Source organism: Salmo salar, chromosome 05, assembly GCF_965601325.2.
Source record: "Salmo salar chromosome 05, fSalSal1, whole genome shotgun sequence".
NCBI classification, from domain to species: domain Eukaryota; kingdom Metazoa; phylum Chordata; class Actinopteri; order Salmoniformes; family Salmonidae; genus Salmo; species Salmo salar.
The window spans coordinates 69441485-69463632 of record NC_138295.1 but is presented as its reverse complement, the minus strand read 5'-3'; the positions used below and the strand labels follow the sequence as shown (position 1 = coordinate 69463632).

The following is a 22148-nucleotide window of genomic DNA, read 5'->3' as shown; positions in this document are numbered from 1 at the left end:
TGGTGCTCTCATGCATGTTTCAGTGTTATTTCCCCCGAAGCGAGCATAGAAGAAGTTTAGCTCGTCTGGTAGGCTCGTGTCACTGGGCAGCTCTCGGCTGTGCTTCCCTTTGTAGTCTGTAATTCCCTGTCATCGGGCCACAGCCACCACACTCCTATCCCTAACCTCCCACCTCAACCTCCACCACCGCACCCACCTCCCTGAGGGGTTACCCAGCCATTAAAGGAGGGGTGCTGTGGTACAGTGGTGGTCTGACACATGGGCTGTTGTTTCTGTGGGAATTTTTCCAGGCCAATCAATAATATAGCATTAGATGTCACTTATAAGCCTTGAGTGGCTTAGGGACATGTGGTTTATGCATTTATAATGAATATTTTTGTGTGGCTGTGGATGTGTGTGTGTGTGTGTGTGTGTGTGTGTGTGTGTGTGTGTGTGTGTGTGTGTGTGTGTGTGTGTGTGTGTGTGCTGTGTGTGTGTCCGTGCGTGTGTGTGGTTGTGTGTGTGTGTGTGTGTGTGTGTGTGTGTGTGTGTGTGTGGTGTGTGTGTGTGTGTCCGTGCGTGTGTGGTTGTGTGTGTGTGTGTCCGTGCATGTGTGGTTGTGTGTGTGTGTGTGTGTGTGTATGTGTGTGTGTGTGTGTTTATGAACAGAAATGGATCCTCGGTACCACTTTACTGAGAGCACAGTGTTTGAGATCTGGAATGTGACAAGGAGAGACACCGGGGTCTACACTGTGAACTGTACCAACGAGGTGGGGTCTGACAATACCACCATCACTCTGGACGTACAGTGTAAGTCTCACTGGCGTTGAATCTGGTCTGTCTACTCACCTCAACACCGTGTTAGAACACTGAACTCAAGTCGAGGCATTAGCTCAGGGATTGAACACAAGTCTTCAGGACTCAGGCAAAGTTTCTCAGTCCTCATACGAGTGTGGTTCATCAAGCCACCTACATTACATGCTAGTGTTGTATACCCAAAAACACCAATTCTGTCACAACCTTGAACCAACAGACCAACACATCCCCGTCCCACTGCACTCTTAATGACGTAACAATAGCACTGTTCTGAATGTAGGTCTGAATGTTCCAGTAAAACCTACAGTGCAGAACAAGCCTAATGGACAGACAGCACAGCGCTGTCCTGATCCGATGGAACCTGACAGTTGGAGGTATCCATAATGTATAGAGGATTGTAATAGCTTTTATGCGTGGCGATGTAGCCCACTTAACAATGTTGTTCCTGGTTAAAATGAATGTGGTATGTGAGAAGGCCGTAAGTGTCTCTGGTGATTCCATCAGTGTGCTGTGTGTATCAACACAGACAGGGGCATTGGGGCACTAATGCCACTACTGTTATAACTAGATGGTACCCACAGGAAGAGAAGAGCACACAGCCAGGTGGAAAGGGATTACACTGCAGTATGTTGGTGGAGTTATAGTGCTGCCGTATCCAGGACATAGTGACTGACTGAAGGAGGGATGGAAGGAGGGAAAGTGGGCCATGATGACTGCACCCTGCCTGCCTCTGTGTCGCTCAAAGTTAAAGTGGAGGACAGGCGGCATGCAATGGGGAACCTCCAGGGTGATATGGCCCAATTTAGGGACATTGAATTGGGAAGGGGTGTCTGACAGTAGGGGGTTGGGACAGTTCTAAAATAAACTGGGGTTAAATTGATTGGCAAATATTTAATGTAAAGTGGTCACTTAGAGAAAGGTCATTAGTTACAGTATGTAGAGGGTGTCTGTAGGATCAGTGATGCATAGAATAGAATAGAATGGAATAGAATAGAATGGAATATAATACAATGGAATGAATAGAATTACAGAGAGAGCTGGAAGACAGTGGGTGGTGAGTGACTGATTGTTCCTTAAGTTCTAAAGTAGAAATGTACTTTCCTACTGTTTCTCTCGTCCTACTTTCTTATTGCCTACTCCCCAGATGCCCCTAGTGTGAAGATGGAGAAGGACCCAGTGTACGTGGACGTGGGGGAGACAGCAGACCTGTTTTGTGTAGCAGATGCCAACCCCATCATCAACACTGACATGTTCTCCTGGAAATGGCTGGTGAGAATCCCCATATCCCCATCTCATCTCACCTCTCCTTTCTTCTCATTTCATTTCCCTTTATCTGGCCTCCTTTCTTTTATTTGACCATTTCTTACCGTTTATCACTCCCCTCTTAAATGCAGAGACGTGCCATATTTCAGCGGCTCTAACTATCCTTCCGCCCCACCTCTCCTGGCTCCCGGCTCCACACTTGGCCCAAATCCAGAAAAATTGCTTTCATTACGGCACGGCGACTAAAGGGCACATTCATCAACGTATGCTCTCTTCCCTGTATCTACTGCTCTCTTTTTTCTCTCTTTTACTCTTTTTCGCTCTCTCTTTCTCTTTCTCCGCTCCCCTTGGAGTACCTGCACTGATCTTGCACAGGAGAGGGTGGGGTGTACGAAGATGTGCATGCTGTCCTCCTGTCTTCCTATCCTCTTGCCTTCCTCTCGTTTACCCCTCTCTCTGTCTTCCTCAGGGCGAGGGGGAGATGGAAGAGATGGGGGAGCAGAGCCAGGATGAGGCCACTGGGCAGCTGACCATCCAAGGGGCGACTCGGGCCCACGCCGGACGCTACCAGTGCACTGCCGACAACAATATAGCGCCCCCTGCCAGCGTGGCAGTCCAGCTGGTGGTGCGCTGTGGGTCTAACGAACTCTACCAAGATCTATCAATCATGTAGTGTGAATACATCATGGGTGCAATGGAGTGGAAAAGGGTTGTGGGTGTCTTTGTTTGCGTGACACCATTCATTATGTCTATGCATATCTGTATTCATTTGCATGTATTCCATGTTTCTGTCTATCCATTTCTGTTTGTACATGTACAATGTGAACATCTCTGGCTGTATGTTTGTCCTTTCCTGTGTAGTTAAGCCAGAGCTCCAGAAGGGGCCTCAGTGGAATAAGGTGGCGAGCAGAGGGGATGGCACCAGAACAGCTGAGGTGGTGTGCCAGGGAGAGGGCATCCCGCGGCTCCACTTCTCCTGGGCTAAAAACGGCTTGCCCATAGACTTCATACACCCTAGGTGAGAGCACATCACATCCCACCCCTCACTCTCCATCTGGTTCTCACCTTCTCCCCGTTCCACACACACACACATAATCAAACATAGCCACACACATCCCTAACAATGTAAAAACTTTAAACTACTGTGTCATGAGAATGTGGCAAAATATTCATGATGGTGGATAACTAGATTCGTTTCCATAGTTTATACATTCATTCAGTATCTCACCATTAAATCTTAATTTGGGACTTTGCCTCTCCCTATGCAAATACCTGTCACAGTGCCTGCTGTCTGCCCTATAGCCATATTGTGTGTGTGTGTGTGTGTGTGTGTGTGTGTGTGTGTGTGTGTGTGTGTGTGTGTGTGTGTGTGTGCGCGTGCGTGTACTGCAGGTACCAGGAGAAGACAGTTAGGGAGGGCTCATTACACACCAGCACGGTTACCGTGGTGAATGTGAGTGCAGCGCTGGACTACGCAGTATTCACCTGCACCGCTCGCAACACTCTGGGAGAAGACACACTCAACATCCAACTGCTCAGCACCAGTATGTGTGTGTGTGTGTGTGTGTGAATGGGTAAAAGGTCAGAGTTTAGGTCAGACATCAGGGCCCAGGGATGTTGCTATGATGTAAAACACGTACTTTACAGCCAACTGCTAGAGTCCCATTGGTCCTAATTTAACTACGTCCTCTCATAAAGTAGTGTTTGGGCATTTGTGTATGTGCTGCCTTGTCCACGATTTTATTAGTGTGGGAGGACCCTCCAGCTTATAGAGAAAATGTTCAGTCTCTCTCGACGGTAGGAAGAGCAAGTCCTCAGTGTCAGACACCCTTTAGCTATGTCATTTCTATGGAGTATCTCTCCTTTATCCCCTCCCTATAGCTCTAATTCCCCTCTCTGTCAGATAGGCTGAGTCGCCCTCTGGCTCACTAGCAAGTGTATTCCTACCCCGGCGATGTCAACACGGCCCCTGCTCCCAGCAAGCCCCCCAGCCTCCATTGGACACATTTAATGTTTAAAAGCGTGAAATACAATCCAATATTCACTGCTGTTTTTTTCTCTCCCTCTGTTTTTTTTACTGCCTTGAATATTCATAATCTGACGCAGCGATATAAATGTTATATGCTTCTTATCATCAGAAGGCCGGGAAAGGAAAGAAGGCTGTATTCTCTCTATCCATGCCCGCCTCGCTGCCGCAGTTTGGATTAAAAAAAGACAGATCCAAATAAGACTGACCCCTCTAACCTCGTATCTTATGAGCGGAACTGATAATGGACATGATTTACTCTGCAAACAGCATGCCTGCAAGCACAGCTTTTCTCTCTCATTCTAGTGCTGAACTCTCTCATTCTCTTCTGCTCTCTTCCTCTGTCATTCTCTCTTGTTTATCCTTTCTATTCTCCTATTTCACCTACCCTTCATTCTACCCCCCCCTTCTTTCTCTCTCTCTTTCCCTCTCTCTACATTTTTCCCACCCTGTTTTTTCCCCAAATCTCTCTCCTTTTCTCTTCACCCCCCCCCCCCCCATCTCTTTCTCTTACCTTCCATCTCTCTCTAACACACAGATCAACCAGATCCTCCCTCAGAGTTCCGCCTGGTCAGCTTCACACATACCTCTGCAACTCTAGAATGGATCCCAGGCTTCGATGGGGGCTTGGAGCAGAGATTCCGTGTCAGGTGAGAGAGCATTGACTACAGTTTGGCCGGACATGATGTGTCAAATATTGTGATCTCTTCTTTGCATTCATAAGCAACCAACACATCCTTGATAGGGATATTAGGAACAGGTCTGGATCAAGGGTCAATTCCATTTCACTCCTTTCAGGTTAGAGCCCATCCATGTACTGACTAAGATACTGTTAATTAACAGATACCGTTGGGCTGACTCTGTGAGTTTCCTCTACGTGGATGTGTTCCCTCCAAGAGCAAACATCTTCATTGTGACAGGCCTGTCCCCCGCCACTACATACAACTTTTCTGTCAACGCACTCAACTCCATGGGAGAGAGCGGCTACGCCGACAACAACTCAGTACTCACCATCACCACCAAGGGTCAGTCTAGAGCAAGTTCACAACATGACTTCTGGGTCCTTGCTAGGAGAGGCACAATGGTCGGACATTAGATGGTTTGGACACCTGCCCAGCTGGTATTGAGATCAGGTTATGTCTCTAATGACATCCTATGCCCCATTTTGTAGAACATTAATAATCTTGGCACTATATTGGGAATAGGATGTCATTTGACATTTGACCCAGGTTTATTTTGCAGCGTAAGAACAGCATTGATGTTTTTTTCCCCCTGTCTTCCATGGTTCTTCTAACCAGAGTGGGAAGGAGCAGTCCAGGAAGAGGATCCCTTAGGGGAGGGTAAGTTTATTTCATATTTTTTGGGACTGTGGAAAATGGCTATTTTCTAAGCAGCTATCTTCATTTGGCTAAATCATGTTAATGTACAGTATGCACCTCCAAGGCCCTTAAATGTGTGCTCTTTGAGTAATGGTACTGTAGTAATGGCAGCCGTGGTCATAAATGCTACCTTCTTTCCTTGTGTTAGTCTTCTATCAATAAAGGAAGTGAGAGACCGCCTTACATTCTGATTATTATTATCCCTTAATAAGTTTGACTCAATATGCAATAAACGTATCTACCACAAAAGAGTCAAAACTCAGAGTGAAGTTCAGTTGTTTAATCCCAAAGAGCAACAGCTGTAATGGGTGCCTGTCGAATGGTGCAGCCATATACAGTGGGGGAAAAAAGTATTTGATCCCCTGCTGATTTTGTACGTTTGCCCACTGATAAAGAAAGGATCAACCTATAATTTTAATGGTAGGTTTATTTGAACAGTGAGAGACAGAATAACAACAAAAATATCCAGAAAAATGCATTTAAAAAATGTTATAAATTGATTTGCATTTTAATGAGGGAAATAAGTATTTGACCCCCTCTCAATCAAAAAGATTTCTGGCTCCCAGGTGTCTTTTATACAGGTAACGAGCTGAGATTAGGAGCACACTCTTAAAGGGAGTGCTCCTAACCGCAGCTTGTTACCTGTAAAAAAGACACCTGTCTACAGAAGCAATCAATCAATCAGATTCCAAACTCTCCACCATGGCCAAGACCAAAGAGCTCTCCAAGGACGTCAGGGACAAGATTGTAGACCTACACAAGGCTGGAATGGGCTACAACACCATCGCCAAGCAGCTTGGTGAGAAGGTGACAACAGTTGGTGTGATTATTCGCAAATGGAAGAAACACAAAAGAACTGTCAATATCCCTCGGCCTGAGGCTCCATGCAAGATCTCCCCTCGTGGGGTTGCAATGATCATGAGAACGGTGAGGAATCAGCCCAGAACTACACGGGAGGATCTTGTCAATGATCTCAAGGCAGCTGGGACCATAGTCACCAAGAAAACAATTGGTAACACACTACGCCGTGAAGGACTGAAATCCTGCAGCACCCGCAAGGTCCCCCTGCTCAAGAATACATATACATGCCCGTCTGAAGTTTGCCAATGAACATCTGAATGATTCAGAGGACAACTGGTGAAAGTGTTGTGGTCAGATGAGACCAAAATGGAGCTCTTTGGCATCAACTCAACTCGCCGTGTTTGGAGGAGGAGGAATGCTGCCTATGAACCCAAGAACACCATCTCCACCGTCAAACATGGAGGTGGAAACATTATGCTTTGGGGGTGTTTTTCTGCTAAGGGGACAGGACAACTTCACTGCATCAAAGGGACGATGGACGGGGCCATGTACCGTCAAATCTTGGGTGAGAACATCCTTCCCTCAGCCAGGGCATTGAAAATGGGTTGTGGATGGGTATTCCAGCATGACAATGACCCAAAAGACACGGCCAAGGCAACAAAAGAGTGGCTCAAGAAGAAGAGCTTTAAGGTCCTGGAGTGGCCTAGCCAGTCTCCAGACCTCAATCCCATAGAAAATCTGTGGAGGGAGCTGAAGGTTCAAGTTGCCAAACGTCAGCCTCGAAACCTTAATGACTTGGAGAAGATCTGCAAAGAGGAGTGGGACAAAATCCCTCCCGAGATGTGTGCAAACCTGGTGGCCAACTACAAGAAACGTCTGACCTCTGTGATTGCCAACAAGGGTTTTGCCACCAAGTACTAAGTCATGTTTTGCAGAGGGGTCAAATACTTATTTCCCTCATTAAAATACAAATCATTTTATAACATTTTTGACATGCGTTTTTCTGGATTTTTTTGTTGTTATTCTGTCTCTCACTGTTCAAATAAACCTACCATTAAAATTATAGACTGATCATTTCTTTGTAAGTGGGCAAACGTTCAAAATTAGCAGGGGATCAAATACTTTTTTCCCCCACTGTACGTGCCTTTCGAGTGGCGCAGCACTCTTATATCCAAGCAAAGCTCCCCACCCATACAATTATATATCAGTAGTTTTCCACTCACATCACACAGCACTTTCCACTGAGCTTACGGACATGGTCTGCTGCTAACCATGACCCAGGAGTTTCAGTCATCCCAACCAATGTTGGCACCACTTCCTCTTATCTTGTTGCTGTTTAGGCCATTGAAAATATCTGTGGTTTCCAGTCACCGGAACCCTAACAGACAGTTATCTAAAACTACATACTCACTAATATCAACTAACCCTTTTTCTCTACTTTTACTATCACCTTACAATACAAAAACACCCCCAAAGACTTAAGGCCTCATTCTACTTCCCCTTTAATCACACAAAAGCTATTAATCATACAAACCACAATTATTTACAACCGAACACCCTGTTCCTGGATCTTGCTTCCTATGATGTCACCATGGTGGATCAACTCATTCCTGTTCTTGGTTCTCTTGTAAACCAGAGACGAGAGGGTTGTCGCTGTATCAGACTGTGATCATGGCGGTGGTTGGTGGGGCTCCGCTGCTGGCTCTCAACTGGCTGGGCTGCTTCCTGTGTCTGAGGTGGAAGAAGAGGCGGGGCCAGACAGGTAACCATGGCAATACCATGGTCAAGGTTGTGTGACTGTTTTCTTCTGCATCTCAGTCTCAGAAACCTCTGCCCAAGTCACCAAAGAGTTGAGCCTGAATCTTAATGAATCTCTCATTTCTTTCTTTTTTTCTCTCTCCCGCCATTTCTCTCAGTGTCCTCTTATCTCTTCTCTTCCTCCTTTCCCTCCAAACACACCCATCTGTTCCTCCCTCCCTCTGCAACCATCCTCCAAGACTGTCACTTCTTCCCTCTATCTTTCCCTTCATCTAATTTATTTTATATTTTGTCTCTCTCCCCCTCCCTCTCTCTCTCCCTCCATCCCTTACTTCCTTTATCTCTATATCTGTCTCCCTCAGTTTCCGTTCCCTGCAACTGTCAGGTCGCCTATCTCACATACCTCTCATCTCACTCTCTCCTCTCCACCCTTCGTCCTCACACACTTCTCTATTTCTTCATCCATCCTTCTCTGTCAGATCTCTTTTACTTCTTCAATAGTGCCCCTATCCCACTTATTCATCCCCCACCCTCTCTCTCTCTCTCTCTCTCTCTCTCGCCCTCACTTTCTCTCCCTCTCTCTCACTCTCCCTCCCTCTCTTCTCCAGAGAGTAAAAGCAGTGTTTCAGATGGGAAGAAGAGTAAAGGAGATGGGTGAGTCATCATCTTAGTGTGTCCAGGCTAGTCAGCGTGTCCAGGCTCTGTGTGTCCAGGCTAGTCAGCACCCAATCCAGTCCAGTGGTTACAGACAAATGACTATACGTCCAATCCCCTCAGAGGCCTAAACCCTGCCCTACTGACAGACCACACCCAGCACCCACAACAGCAAAACTACAGGACCCTGTGACGTATGATGTAATGTAGCAACAGAAGAGTAAAGCAGACGCTCCTGTCAGTCTAAATTTGCAATTAGGGGGCAAAGCAACAGCGCAAGTACAGGTGTCACATCCAAATATACTCAAAATGCAATACGCCATATGGCATTGACAGTGCTATGCTCTTGTGCACTGTACTGTTGTGTACGTCTTTGTATGTAGCTATTTTCTCCCTGAGGATTAAGAAAGAGTGACATACGATGAGTGGGTGGGTGATGGGATGGAGGGTGTTGATTGGATGATGTTGATATGTCTTAATTTAAAAATGGGAAGGAAACAAAATAAAAGAGTGAGATGGGAGGATGTCGGTGGGTGGTTGGGGAGTCGGGATGTGATGCTGTGTTTTCTAATTAAAAAAAGATGTAAAAAGAATGGAGGAGGTTAGACGCTTTGTTCTGTCTGTCATATCCAGGTCCACTGTGTCCACTGCCAGCAGCTCCACCAGGTACGAGGTCAGAGAGCTGGTGAATCCTGCGGCCCAGTGCACCCTCCTCATCGACAGCGGATCAGAACCAGACAGCAGCGTCTACGAGAGCTACGCTGGGGTAAGAGGAGAGAGAGGGGGAGGAGGAGGTGGGGAGAGGCGGGGTGGAGGAAAGAGAGGGGGAAAAGGGGGATACTTAGTAAGTTGCACAACTGAGGAGAGGGAGTAAGGAGAGGAAAGAGGGAGTAAGGAGAGGAAAGAGGGAGAAAGGGGGATGACAGAGAGGGAGATAATAGAGAGAGTGAAAAACACAGTAAGGTAGAGTGGTGGATGAAGGGGATAGAAGAGGAAGTTGACAAAATAAAGAGAGCGGGAGGGGCTTAGAGAGGAATAGGAGAAGAATAAAGTGAGAAAACAGGAGGGATGAGAGGTAGGAGGATGCTAGCACACAGAGGTGGAGAGGTGAGCAGAAAAGGAAGGATTAAGGAAGGGGGAGATCGGTCAGAAGAGAGGAAGTGGAGGAGTCAGGCATAACGAGGGAAACAGAGGAGAGATAAACTAATAAACACCTTTGGCTGTTCTCAGAGTAGGAAAGGGAGATCGATAGCCCACAATTAGCATTCAAAATACACTTCGATCCTGGTGAAATTGCACATTGTAAAAGGCCAACAAGGCTGTGAACCCTGCAGAAAAATGTTAAGTAGAATATAACAACACCGTCAGAAAGAGACTATGGTTAGAATAGGCTCTAATGCAAGCAAATTCTCCTCAGAGATGTTAGCTAACCTTCAGTTATAATACAATACATCTAGTCTAGGCAACAAAATATACTGTTTGTCAGGTGTCTCTGTACAGAGTCACCATGTACAGTCGTGGCCAAAAGTTTTGAGAATGACTCAAATATTAATTTTCACAAAGTCTGCTGCCTCAGTTTGTATGATGGCAATTTGTGTATACTCCAGAATGTTATGAAGAGTGATCAGATGAATTGCAATTAATTGCAGAGTCACTCTTTGCCATGCAAATGAACTGAATCCCCAAAAACATTTCCACTGCATTTCAGGCCTGCCACAAAAGGACCAGCTGACATCATGTCAGTGATTCTCTCGTTAACACAGGTGTGAGTGATGACGAGGACATGCTGATTGAGTTCGAATAACAGACTCGAAGCTTCAAAAGGAGGGTGGTGCTTGGAATCATTGTTCTTCCTCTGTCATCCATGGTTAGCTGCAAGGAAACACGGGCCGTCATCATTGCTTTGCACAAAAAAAGGGCTTCACAGGCAAGGATATTGCTGCCAGTAAGATTGCACCCAAATCAACCATTTATCGGATGATCTCGAACTTCAAGGAGAGCGGTTCAAAAGTTGATTCAGCTGCGGGATCGGGGTACCAACAGTAAAGAGCTTGCTCAGGAATGGGAGCAGGCAGGTATGAGTGCATCTGCACGCACAGTGAGGTGAAGACTTTTGGAGGATGGCCTGGTGTCAAGAAGGGAAGCAAAGAAGCCACTTCTCTCCAGGAAAAACATCAGGGACAGACTGATATTCTGCAAATGGTACAGGGATTGGACTGCTGAGGACTGGGGTAAAGTCATTTTCTCTGATGAATCCCCTTTCCGATTGTTTGGGGCATCTGGAAAAAAGCTTGTCCGGAGAAGACAAGGTGAGCGCTACCATCAGTCCTGTGTCATGCCAACAGTAAAGCATCCTGAGACCATTCATGTGTGGGGTTGCTTCTCAGCCAAGGGAGTGGGCTCACTCACAATTTTGCCTAAGAACACAGCCATGAATAAAGAATGGTACCAACACATCCCCCCGAGAGCAACTTCTCCCAACCATCCAGGAACAGTTTGGTGATGAACAATGCCTTTTCCAGCATGATGGAGCACCTTGCCATAAGGCAAAAGTGATAACTAAGTGCCTCGGGGAACAAAACATCGATATTTTGGGTCCATGGCCTGGAAACTCCCCAGACCTTAATCCCATTGAGAACTTGTGGTCAATCCTCAAGAGGCGGGTGGACAAACAAAATCCCACAAATTCTGACAAACTCCAAGCATTGATTATGCAAGAATGGGCTGCCATCAGTCAGGATGTGGCCCAGAAGTTAATTGACAGCATGCCAGGGCAGATTGCAGAGGTCTTGAAAAAGAAGGGTCAACACTGCAAATATTGACTCTGCATCAACTTCATGTAATTGTCGATAAAAGCCTATGACACTTAAGAAATGCTTGTAATTATACTTCAGTATTCCATAGTAACATCTGACAAAAATATCTAAAGACACTGAAGCAGCAAACTTTGGAAATTAATATTTGTGTCATTCTCAATACTTTTGGCCGCGACTGTACAGTACAGCATCTGTCTAGGTTTTTCACCTATGGTCTTTGTCCTCCGAGGAGAGCTCCCACTACTACTACCCCACCAGTGACTACCGCCCGTCTCTCTACCCCCACCCCGAGGGAGCACAAGGGCAAGGTGAGAGACACCAAAATACTAACTATGAATAATACATCACAAGAGAAAAGACAGAGACATTTCTCTGTTTAACTTCAAATTACCTCTTTGGCTCTCTTTTTCAAGATGGCCGCTGCTACCCACTAGAACCCATAGGCCATGAGTATGAGGAGGTGAGAGACTGGGGCATGTATCAGGACGTGCTGGGGTTGTCTCTCCCACTGCCTCCTTCCCAGTTTGACCCCAGGTTACCAGAGCAGAGGCGAGAGTGGAGACCACCACCACCCAGTTACCCTCAGGTCAGCACAACCCCACTGGGATAAAGTACTAGTTATTGATCCCTGAGGGGTGATGACCCTTATAGTTTCACATATTGGACTAGATGTATTTTATCACCTTGAGTTTTTTCCAAATAACATAGAGATTGGATGGGAAGTATCGTGTCAAAATCATTTCAAGTTAGGATTTGGCTTACAGTGCTATATAGTATCGTCATGTCTCTCACCTTCTTGACACAGCTTTCTTCTCCAACAGGGAAGTGGGAGGGACATGACTGCCCCGCAGCAGCCAATCAGAAGAAAGGATCCGGTGGTTGAGCGACGCCCAGAGAGAAACAACTATGATTTACCTTTTGAGCTCAGAGGACAGTTAGTTTAGTAAGCTTAGGCCTTGATTCCAGAATGTGGGAAATACCTCAGACTCAAATACAAACTCTTAATGCTGTGCTGGTATTGAGTACGATATGAATAGGAAGCCTTTCAACTGATCAAAATGTTACTACCAACAGGTACAGTATTTACAGTAGGTGATGTTTTGGGACAGTCAATCAATACAAATTAGGCCTACTGTCGATCCAAAGACGTAAAATGTAAAAGATTAAGCAACAAAACATGTTTTTCTTACAGATCTTTTAGTAACAATTGACTATACTCTACTGTACAAATAAAATGGCAAGGATAATCTAGGCCTAAGCCTAACTGATACACAATTCCAACATGCCTCCAGTGTTTTTATACAGATACATGTCATATCCAAAATCTTTCTCCAACCAGAGCCTTTACTGGAAATGTCACTCCAGCAAGATGAGAGATGAAAAGGAAGTTAGAAAGTCAGAGAAGATTTTTGTATTTTGTATTTGTATTTGCATTTGTATTTATTATGGATCCCCATTAGCTGCTGCCAAAGCAGCAGCTACTCTTACAGTTTTTTACGATTGCTTACACACTAAAATTAAACTTTTCCCACAATTAGCTAAACCTTACACTCAAGGAGCAAAACACAAGGCTAGATTTTCACAACTGTAAGCACATTGTCAGCTTCACACTATTTGCAAAACATTACACACAGTGATTTGCAAAACACTAAACACTTGTATACGTCAGACACAGAAGTATATCATGATGTCACTTCCTTGCAATTCCAAAGCACTGACTGTCAAATTACCACACCTATGAGCCAATCTGTTAAACACAGCCTTCAAGTGCACAAACACATGATTGCTAAATTGTAGACACACCAATCAGGTTTAAGCACTATAAAAATGCAGCAGGTAGGTTCACCTGCCTTCAACCAAAATGGAAGGAGTCAGAAGAAGAGTGAGGATGAGAGGAGGAGTACACAGAGGAGGAGAAGGAGTTAGAGTAAGAGGCAGAGGCCGGGCCCGAGCCAGAGGTCGAGGAAGACCTGAAGCAGGAGGAGAACGTGCACAAAGAAGAAGAGGACCGAACTTATCAAATGACATTCGTGCAACACTAGTGGACCATGTTGTGAACCACGGATTGACGCTGAGGGAGGCTGGACTGAGAGTTCAGCCAAATCTTAGCAGATATACAGTGGCATCTGTCATAAGGACATTGACAGGAAAACAGGTAAAAGAAGATCTGTCTACAGTTACAGTAATCAGCCGCTTATTGTATGCACCATATCAGCACTTGTGATACCCCTTCCTGTGACATTGTACAGTAAGTTACATGTATTATTCTCTACATAGGATTGAGGGTCGGGAACGACAAGGAGGAAGGGGGCCCATATTCATGCAAGAACAAGAGAGAGAGAGATAATAAACATGGTTTTGGCAAATAATGCTATCAGGCTCAGAGAACTACAAGCCAACATTATCGGTGACCATGCCATTTTCAATAATGTCCATCAGGTCTCTCAGTCAACACTGGCACGCATCCTGAAAAGACATCAAGTTCAAATGAAACAACTTTATCGAGTGCCTTTTGAGCGGAATTCAGAGGGTCAAACGGCTGCGGCATGAGTATGTGGAGGTTTGTATTGTTCACTTTAGCACTGTGATGTTACATACTGCACACATTACTTTTTTACATTGACTGTATACTAGACCTATCCTGAACTACACAATCTTGTCTTTCACTGTATTTCAGGGAGGTTTGCAGATGGATGCAGAGGAAATCCTGCATGAATTCATATATATTGATGAGGCAGGGTTCAACTTCACAAAAGCAAGAAGGAGAGGCAGAAATATCATTGGCCACAGGGCTATAATCAATATCCCAGGGCAACGTGGGGGTAACAACACCCTTTGCGCTGCCATTTCACAGCATGGGGTTCCCCTCCGTCATGCCAAAATGGGCCCTTACAACACACCTCACATTCTCGCATTTTTGGACCGATTGCACCACATCGTCACAGCAGGTAATGAAATGCACCAGATGCAATACTGTCATCTGGGACAATGTGACATTCCACCGCTCTGCTTTGGTCCAGAACTGGTTTCAACACCATCCACAGTTGACAGTACTATACCTTCCACCATACTCTCCGTTTCTAAACCCTATTGAAGAGTTTTTCTCTGCATGGCGGTGGAAGGTTTACGATCTCCAGCCCCAGGTACCCCTCATTCAGGCCATGGAGGACGCCTGTGACCAAGTCGACGCCGCAGCTGTGCAAGGATGGATTCGACATTCAAGACGGTTCTTCCCGCGTTGTCTTGCTAATGAGGATATTGCTTGTGATGTTGATGAAATTCTCTGGCCAGATCCAGCTAGGCGAAGAGATAATGTATAGTATGTTTACTGTAGTATTTTCTGTACAATATTGTCCGTTTTTTTCAGATTATTTTTTGTTTGTTGTTATTTACTGTAATTGTAACCTGTACTGGATACAGTATTTTACGTTTGTCTGTTTGCTGAGCTAACAGTGTTATGCACACTACTGTAGTAGCATGAAAACTGGGACATGTTTTGTTGTGATTCTCCATGTTGACTGATTTGGGTATATGGAGAGAAATAAATGATATTTTCCTCAGTCTGCAGCATTGGTCTTGTGTAGTGTTTGTATAGTTGCACTTTCTCTGTACTTCATTTACAGTACTCTAATCACTGACAATTAGACTTGCTAAAAGTGTTTTAGGTTAGCAACAGCAGTGTAACTGGTTCAAAAAGATTGAAGTCATATGAAATGTGTGTGTTTCGTATGGTAACAAAATATTGTTTTTATGAAGTCGTGTATAGTTTTGACAAAAGTGTTCCATTTTGCAAATGATCTGAAGTGTTGTGCTACTTTGGCGTAGGGTTGTGCTAATTGTGTGTAGTGTTTTGACAAACCGGGCCCTGTTTTCAAAATTGTGCTTAAACAATTGAAAAAAACTGTAAAGGGGTCCAGCAAAATTAAGGCAGTTTATACAATTTAAAAAATGTACAATACATTCACAGATTTCACAACACAGTGTGCCCTCAGGCCCCAACGCCACCAATACCGCATATCTACAGTACTAAATCCATGTGTATGTATAGTGTGTGTGTGCATGTGTCTGTGCCGATGTTTGTGTTGCTTCACAGTCTCCGCTGTTCCATAAGGTGTTTTTTTATTATCTAATTTTACTGCCTGCGTCAGTTACTTGATGTGGAATAGAGTTCCATGTAGTCATGGCTCTATGCAGTACTATGTGCCTCCCATAGTCTTTTCTGGACTTGGGGACTGTGAAGTGACCTCTGAGCTCATGGGTGTCCAAGCTGTGTGCCAGTAGTTTAGACAGACAGCTCGGTGCATTCAACTTGTCAATACCTCTCATAAATAAAAGTAATGACGAAGTCAATCTCTCCTCCACTTTCAGCCAGGGGAGATTGACATGCATATTAATATTAGCTCTCTGTGTACATCCAAGGGCCTGCCGTGCTGCCCTGTTCTGAGCCAATTGCAATTTTCCTAAGTCCTTTTTTTGTGCCACCTGACCACACGACTGAACAATAGTCAAGGTGCGACAAAACTAGGGCCTGTAGGACCTGCCTTATTGATAGTGTTAAATGTACCGACATTTGTTGTTTCTCTAAAATCTGCGATGGTGACAAAAGGCGCTGCATGATTTACAACTGTCCCGTTGACGGGACGCCGATCCCTCAAATCACCCAGAAAATATACTTCTCCGTTGATATCACATACATTATCAAGCATTTCACACATATTATCCAGATACTGACTTTTAGCACTTGGTGGTCTATAGCAGCTTCCCACAAGAATGGGCTTTAGGTGAGGCAGATGAACCTGTAGCCATATTACTTCAACAGAATTTAACATTAGATCGCCTCTAAGCTTTACAGGAATGTGGTTCTGAATATAAACTGCAACACCGCCTCCGTTGGCATTTGTCTTTTCGGTAGATGTTATAACCATGTACTGCTACCACTGTATCATCAAAGGTATTATCTAAGTGAGTTTCAGAGATAGTCAGAATATGAATGTCATCTGTTACAAGCAAGTTATTGACTTCATGGACCTTGTTTCTTAGGCTACATATGTTAATATGGGCTATTTTTAGCACTTTTCTGGGTTGCTTGATTGTTTTTTAATGCTTTACTGGGAAGCTTATCAGAGGTAGACTTACTCATGTTATTTACATAAAGTGGTCTTCCTACAATTGCACACCGCCTCAGTGCTAACAGTGTAACTGGTTTATAGCCTCATGATTACTGCTTACAATAGCTGTAGGATAAACAGATGTATTCGGTGCAATTAGGGGTACATAAATTCAATTATTTACATCATGTTTGCCAATGCCCCTAAGATCATGTATATTTGATGCAGCATTATGATGACTCATTGTAACAATGGTAGGGATTAACTGAGCTGGTCTTGGATCATTTAGCAGTCATTGTTTTAACGCAGCCTCGAAGTGCGTGGACAGAGATGACCGTAAACTTCAATCAAGTTCTCAATCATGTGGGGCCACAGGTTTCCCTCCATCCTCCCCAGACCAGCTTCCTACCCCAATGCCCTACATCCCTCTCCTCCTCTCTCCCACCCTCCTCCCTCCCACTCCGCTCTTCTCTCTCCCACCCTCCTCCATCCCACTCCACTCTACTCTTCCTTCCCACCCTCCTCCATTCCACTTCCCTTTAGCCCAGTCAGTACTACATCCTACAGACCCTGCACTCAGAAAGGCAGAAAGACAGACAGGTAGACAGGGACACAGACAGTCAAGGGAGACAGTCAGACATCCGCTGGCACTTTTGGGCCATATGTGAAGCAGGACTCGCAGCGTCGCCCAAACTGAAACCATCTTCCATGCGCCTGCTTGCCGCGGGCACCTTGTCCTTTTGAACAATCTGCCTGTCTGTGACACACGTCCCTCACAGCGGCAGACGAAGCCTGGGACTATTACAACACATGGTCACTGCCCAAACCTCCTCCACCTACCTCCCCCTCAACCTCCCCCATTCCCACCCTCTCACTCCAACCTCCTCCCCCCTCCTCTGAAAGAAAGAGACCCTGAGCACTCCCGGTTCGCCCCTCCAGCCCTGGGGTGAGCCTCTGAAGGTCGGGGATGAAGGCAGTAATTGAGCATGGTAATGTGTTGTAAAGGTAAAACCACCACACTGTATCAACAGTCTGCCTCCCTCCCGCTAATCCTGTTGTCTTTCACATTTCAGTTTCAACTCATCATTCTAGACAGAGACCATGCAGGCCATTAGTCCTACTCTGCGACGAGAGAAAGAGGAAGGGAGGCTGAGAGAGAGGGTAAGCGAGTGGAGAGAGAGAGTATGACAGATAGATGTAATTTAAGATCTAGGTAGAAAGTCTACCCTCAGATAGCCCTCTAACTTGGTTTTATTGTGCAGCTGGGTAGTTAGTTCAAGGTAGTTTAAGTTCATTGCAGGATATTTCTCCCTGGTCTGTACAGATTGAACTGATATGAACATTTTGACAATGTACCTGGTTATAAATGTACCTGACTTGGTGGTGTTATTCAGGTGAGGGTTCAGATTAGGAATTGTCCTACAAACATTGTCCTGAGAGCATAGCATCTACACAAACACACACAGAGATGTTCCTCCTCCCACTTCCCATAATATCTGGTGTGTGTGTGTGTGTGTGTGTGTGTGTGTGTGTGTGTGTGTGTGTGTGTGTGTGTGTGTGTGTGTGTGTGTGTGTGTGTGTGTGTGTGTGTGTGTGTGGCGTGTCCCAGGAGGACAAAGAACAACACTACTTCCTCATAGCCCTCTGCATAAAACTCACATTGAACACACACTCACACACTTACACACCCAAACACATACAATATTATACACACAGACACAACCAACCAACACCCTACTTCCTCATTCTCCCTTAAGCTTGATTTTTCATATCAGTCACGAGTGCACACACAGACAAATACACACAGACAGAGTCGAAAACATCATCTTGATTTACTCATTCCAAGGGGAAAAATAGAATAAGCCACTGGTTCTATTTTAATGAGGATCATTCCGCCTGCTTTAAGACCTATTCTATTTCTGGAGGAGGTCTCCCAGGAGATCCCAGATATTATTTATTATTACTACTCTGTATTGGGAAAATTCTCACCAAATTGGCCTGAAAACGTAACTGTTGTGAACACAGTTGTGGAAATATTTACAGTTAGGGTCTATTTGAGATCAAGCACTTGACTGATAATGATGAAGTCTGTGTTCTTCTATTGTCTATTCTATATGCGTTTCCCCCACATTGCCAGGAATCTGCGGTTGTCTCTACCCAGCTACCCAGATATGAAAGAGATGAATCCCAATGATTCACCAGACTGCTGGTGCTGTCTCTCAATTAGGGGTGACAGATAGCCTAGTGGTTAGAGCGTGGGGCCAGTAACCAGAAGGTTGCTGGATTGAATCCCCGAGCTGACAAAGTAAAAATCTGTTGTTCTACCTCTGTACAAGCAGATAACCCACTGTTCCTAGGCTGTCATTGTAAATAATAATTTGTTCTTGACTGACTTGCCTAGTTTAAATAAAAGGTGTGTTATTTTCCATCATGGACTGTCAAGACACATTTGTCTCATTACTGAACAATTGTTTAAGTTCCAGTCAAAGTGACAAGCAGGTATTCAAATGAAAGTCTATTCTCTCCTGCTGCCGATGCATCATGGAGGAGTGGAGAGGAACTATAATCTGCTAAATTGAAGGTTTGACAGCCTAATACAGGTACGTCAACGTCCATTTCTCTTCTCTCATGTCATGGGTAGTTTGATGTATTATGTGCAGAAGAAGGTCCCAACGGTACGAGTAGGAACAGGAAACAAATGGAGAAATGAATTAGCTTAAAAGTACAATATGTTTTTTCCTCTTTATACACCTCTTTTCTATACCCTTTTTCTACACAATAGAACAAAATACACTGCAATAAAAGTGAATAGACCTTTGTCAATCCCAGGTGGCTAATAAGGTTGCTGAACCAATGCCGTAGCACAAACCATACAATCAGTAAAACCTTACCCTATATGCTGCATCACATTTTCACTTCCTGAACTAAGTACAGTAGAGATAAAATTGAAATTACCCTAGTCCTGCTCTACAGAAACCTGAGAGTACATACTGTCACGTCCTGACCAGTAAAAGAGGTTGTTTGTTATTGTAGTTTGGTCAGGGCGTGGCAGGGGGTGTTTGTTTGGAGTGTTTCGGGGTCTTGTTAGTCTATTTCAATGTTAGTTCTAGTATGTCTATTTCTATGTGGTGTTTATTGGGTTGACCTTCAATTGGAAGCAGCTGCTCCTCGTTGCTTCTAATTGAAGGTCCTATTTAAGAGGGGTGTTTTTTCTATGGGATTTGTGGGTAGTTGTTTCCTGTTTTGTGTTCGTGCACCTGATGGGACTGTTTAGGGTCGTTTGTTGTTTTTGTATACGTGTTTCTTTTTGTTTTCCTTCTTTAATAAAATAAGAAGATGAGTTTACACGTTCCCACTGCGTTTTGGTCCAATCCCTACTACACCCGTGACACATACAGACATCTTTAGCGCAGTTTCCTGGAGCGGGTTATGTGAGCAAAGAGAATGTAAAGTGAGTTTTAGATTTGGATGTAACTCAAAAAAAAAAGAAGAGTTGTCTTATGAAAGGCAGCTTTGAAATAAAAACAGAATTAATGGTTAATATTTGATGAAGGCTGATTTGAATACATGCTAAAACTAAAAGAGTATGGTGAACCTCTTTAACTATTGATGTTAGCTAATGGCTTTGATGGCATGGCATACACGTTCCTCCCTGTCTGGACCACGTGGTTAATAAAGAACACCAGAATACAATAAAACCAGTTACATTTGCATGTTGGGTAGGCTATAACAGCACAGCGCTTTTAAAGCTGTGTAACACGCATTGAGGTATGTCTATTGCCATTTAATAGCCATAGAGGTAATAGAAAAACAATGTTTAACAGACAGAAAGTATTATTTTAGTGTCCAATGTTCACCATTGTACAATATGTTGACAGCATTGCATTACTGTAAGCTTGCTGAAGACATCTGTAGAATACAGTAGAGCAGCGGTCCCCAACCTTTTTTGGGCCACGGACCGGTTTAATGTCAGACAATATTTTCACGGACCGGCCTTTAAGGTGTTGCGGATAAATACACAAAATAAAATGATACGACCGGCATAAAAACGGTGGTATTCTTAAAATATAATAATAAACGTGAATCCACTGTGTACTCGTATGCAACTTTATTAGCAGCGTCCTCGTAACATCGCACCAACAACATAACATGAGTAACATCCTCTCTGCCCCCTAACACTCTCTGGTCGCTATGGTAACGTTTAAACATGCCTTAAAAATAAGATACAACACAAAAACAAATTTAAAGTGCATGAAAAATACAACTCACCATAACGCTAAATCAGTGGGAGCCCTGAGCTTGTTTCTCTGCAACGAGACGGTCCCATCTAGGGGTAATGGGAGACAATGACACCCGAAGTGTGTTGCTTATGTCTTATGTCCGGTCTACTCCGTAATTTTGTTTTGGTTGCTGTCACTGCAGAAAATCCCGCTTCACACAAATAGGATGTCGGAAATGGCAACAGGGTTTTCAATGCTGTTGTGGCGATTTCAGGGTATTCTGCCGTGACTTTAATCCAGAACACCGGCAGAGTTGTTGTCTCGAACATACTTTTAAGGCCGCCGTCATTTGCGATCTCCAGCAGTTGATCTTCTTCTTGCATAGACATGCTGGATTCACCTGTTTTTTTGACAAATGGGTCGCGGATCCATTCCTTGGCAGTTTGTGGGTCTTTTGTGGTTGGGAAGTAGTGCTCAAACTCTTTTAAAAGCAAAGACAGGTGTACGTGCACCAGCTGGGACAATGAAGGCTCGGGCTCAGTCTCTTCCAAAATCCCTGCGAATGTTTGAAACATGTCAAATATACCTCTGTTCACGCGCTGTCCCCACAAATCCAGTTTGGCTTTAAATGCAGCTACTTTATCTGCCAACTTGAAGACAGTTGTCATTTTCCCCAGAAGTGACCGATTGAGTTCATTGAGCAGGTTGAATATGTCGCACAAGTAAGCGAGTTTTACGACCCATTCCTCGTCACTGAAATGTGCTGCCAGCGGTGACATTTTTTTCTGAGAGAAATCTCTGCAGCGGCTCTCGTAATTCAAACACTCTGGCCAGCGATCTCCCTCGGGACAACCATCTTATTTCTGTGTATAAGAGAAGGTGTCTGTGCTCCGCGTTCATTTTTCTAAATAAAACATTGTTCAGACTCAGATAGTAAATAAAACGGAAATAATGTAAGTTATTTATTCTTTCTCTGCAGCCCGGTACCAAATGACCCACAGACTGGTACTGGTCCGCGGCCCGGGGGTTGGGGACCGCTGCAGTAGAGAATGTGCCTGTGATTCTCAGCCATGGTCAGTGGACTTCAGGAAACAGCAGAGGGAGCACCCCCCTATCCACATTGATGGGACAGCAGTAGAGAAGGTGGAAAGTTTTAAGTTCCTCGGCGTACACATCCCGGACAAACTGAAAAGGTCCACTCACACAAACAGTGTGGTGAAGAAGGCGCAACAGCGCCTCTTCAAACTCAGGAGGCTGAAGAAATTTGGCTTGTCACCTAAACCCTCACAAACTTTTACAGATGCACAATTGAGAGCATCCTGTCGGGC

The 22148-nt window shown here is 44.6% G+C and overlaps 1 protein-coding gene and 1 long non-coding RNA gene across 6 annotated transcripts in view; one reads left to right on the top strand and one right to left on the bottom strand.

Annotated features, from left to right (window-relative positions):
- nphs1 (NPHS1 adhesion molecule, nephrin) overlaps positions 1-12773 on the top strand; it is a 62672-nt gene extending 49899 nt beyond the window's left edge. The window contains exons 17-30 of one of the 5 annotated variants that reach the window (XM_045718653.2): positions 649-789; positions 1940-2064; positions 2528-2690; positions 2920-3076; positions 3451-3602; positions 4623-4734; positions 4928-5109; positions 5383-5424; positions 7901-8026; positions 8631-8676; positions 9310-9442; positions 11722-11800; positions 11906-12078; positions 12314-12773. In XM_045718653.2, the coding sequence (XP_045574609.2) occupies positions 649-789; positions 1940-2064; positions 2528-2690; positions 2920-3076; positions 3451-3602; positions 4623-4734; positions 4928-5109; positions 5383-5424; positions 7901-8026; positions 8631-8676; positions 9310-9442; positions 11722-11800; positions 11906-12078; positions 12314-12436 (1754 nt within the window). In that variant the 3' untranslated portion in view covers positions 12437-12773. Of the gene's footprint in view, positions 1-648; positions 790-1939; positions 2065-2527; positions 2691-2919; positions 3077-3450; positions 3603-4622; positions 4735-4927; positions 5110-5382; positions 5425-7900; positions 8027-8180; positions 9044-9309; positions 9443-11721; positions 11801-11905; positions 12079-12313 lie in introns of those variants that run through there. The other 4 variants (XM_045718656.2, XM_082975455.1, XM_045718655.2 and 1 more) reach the window with 4 other exon arrangements.
- LOC123743146 (uncharacterized) lies at positions 8432-21551 on the bottom strand. Its single transcript, XR_006769945.2, has 2 exons — positions 20870-21551; positions 8432-9437 (listed from the first exon to the last, which is right to left on the bottom strand). It is a non-coding gene; the product is annotated as an uncharacterized LOC123743146 (long non-coding RNA).
- Between the last annotated feature and the right edge of the window lie 597 nt (positions 21552-22148).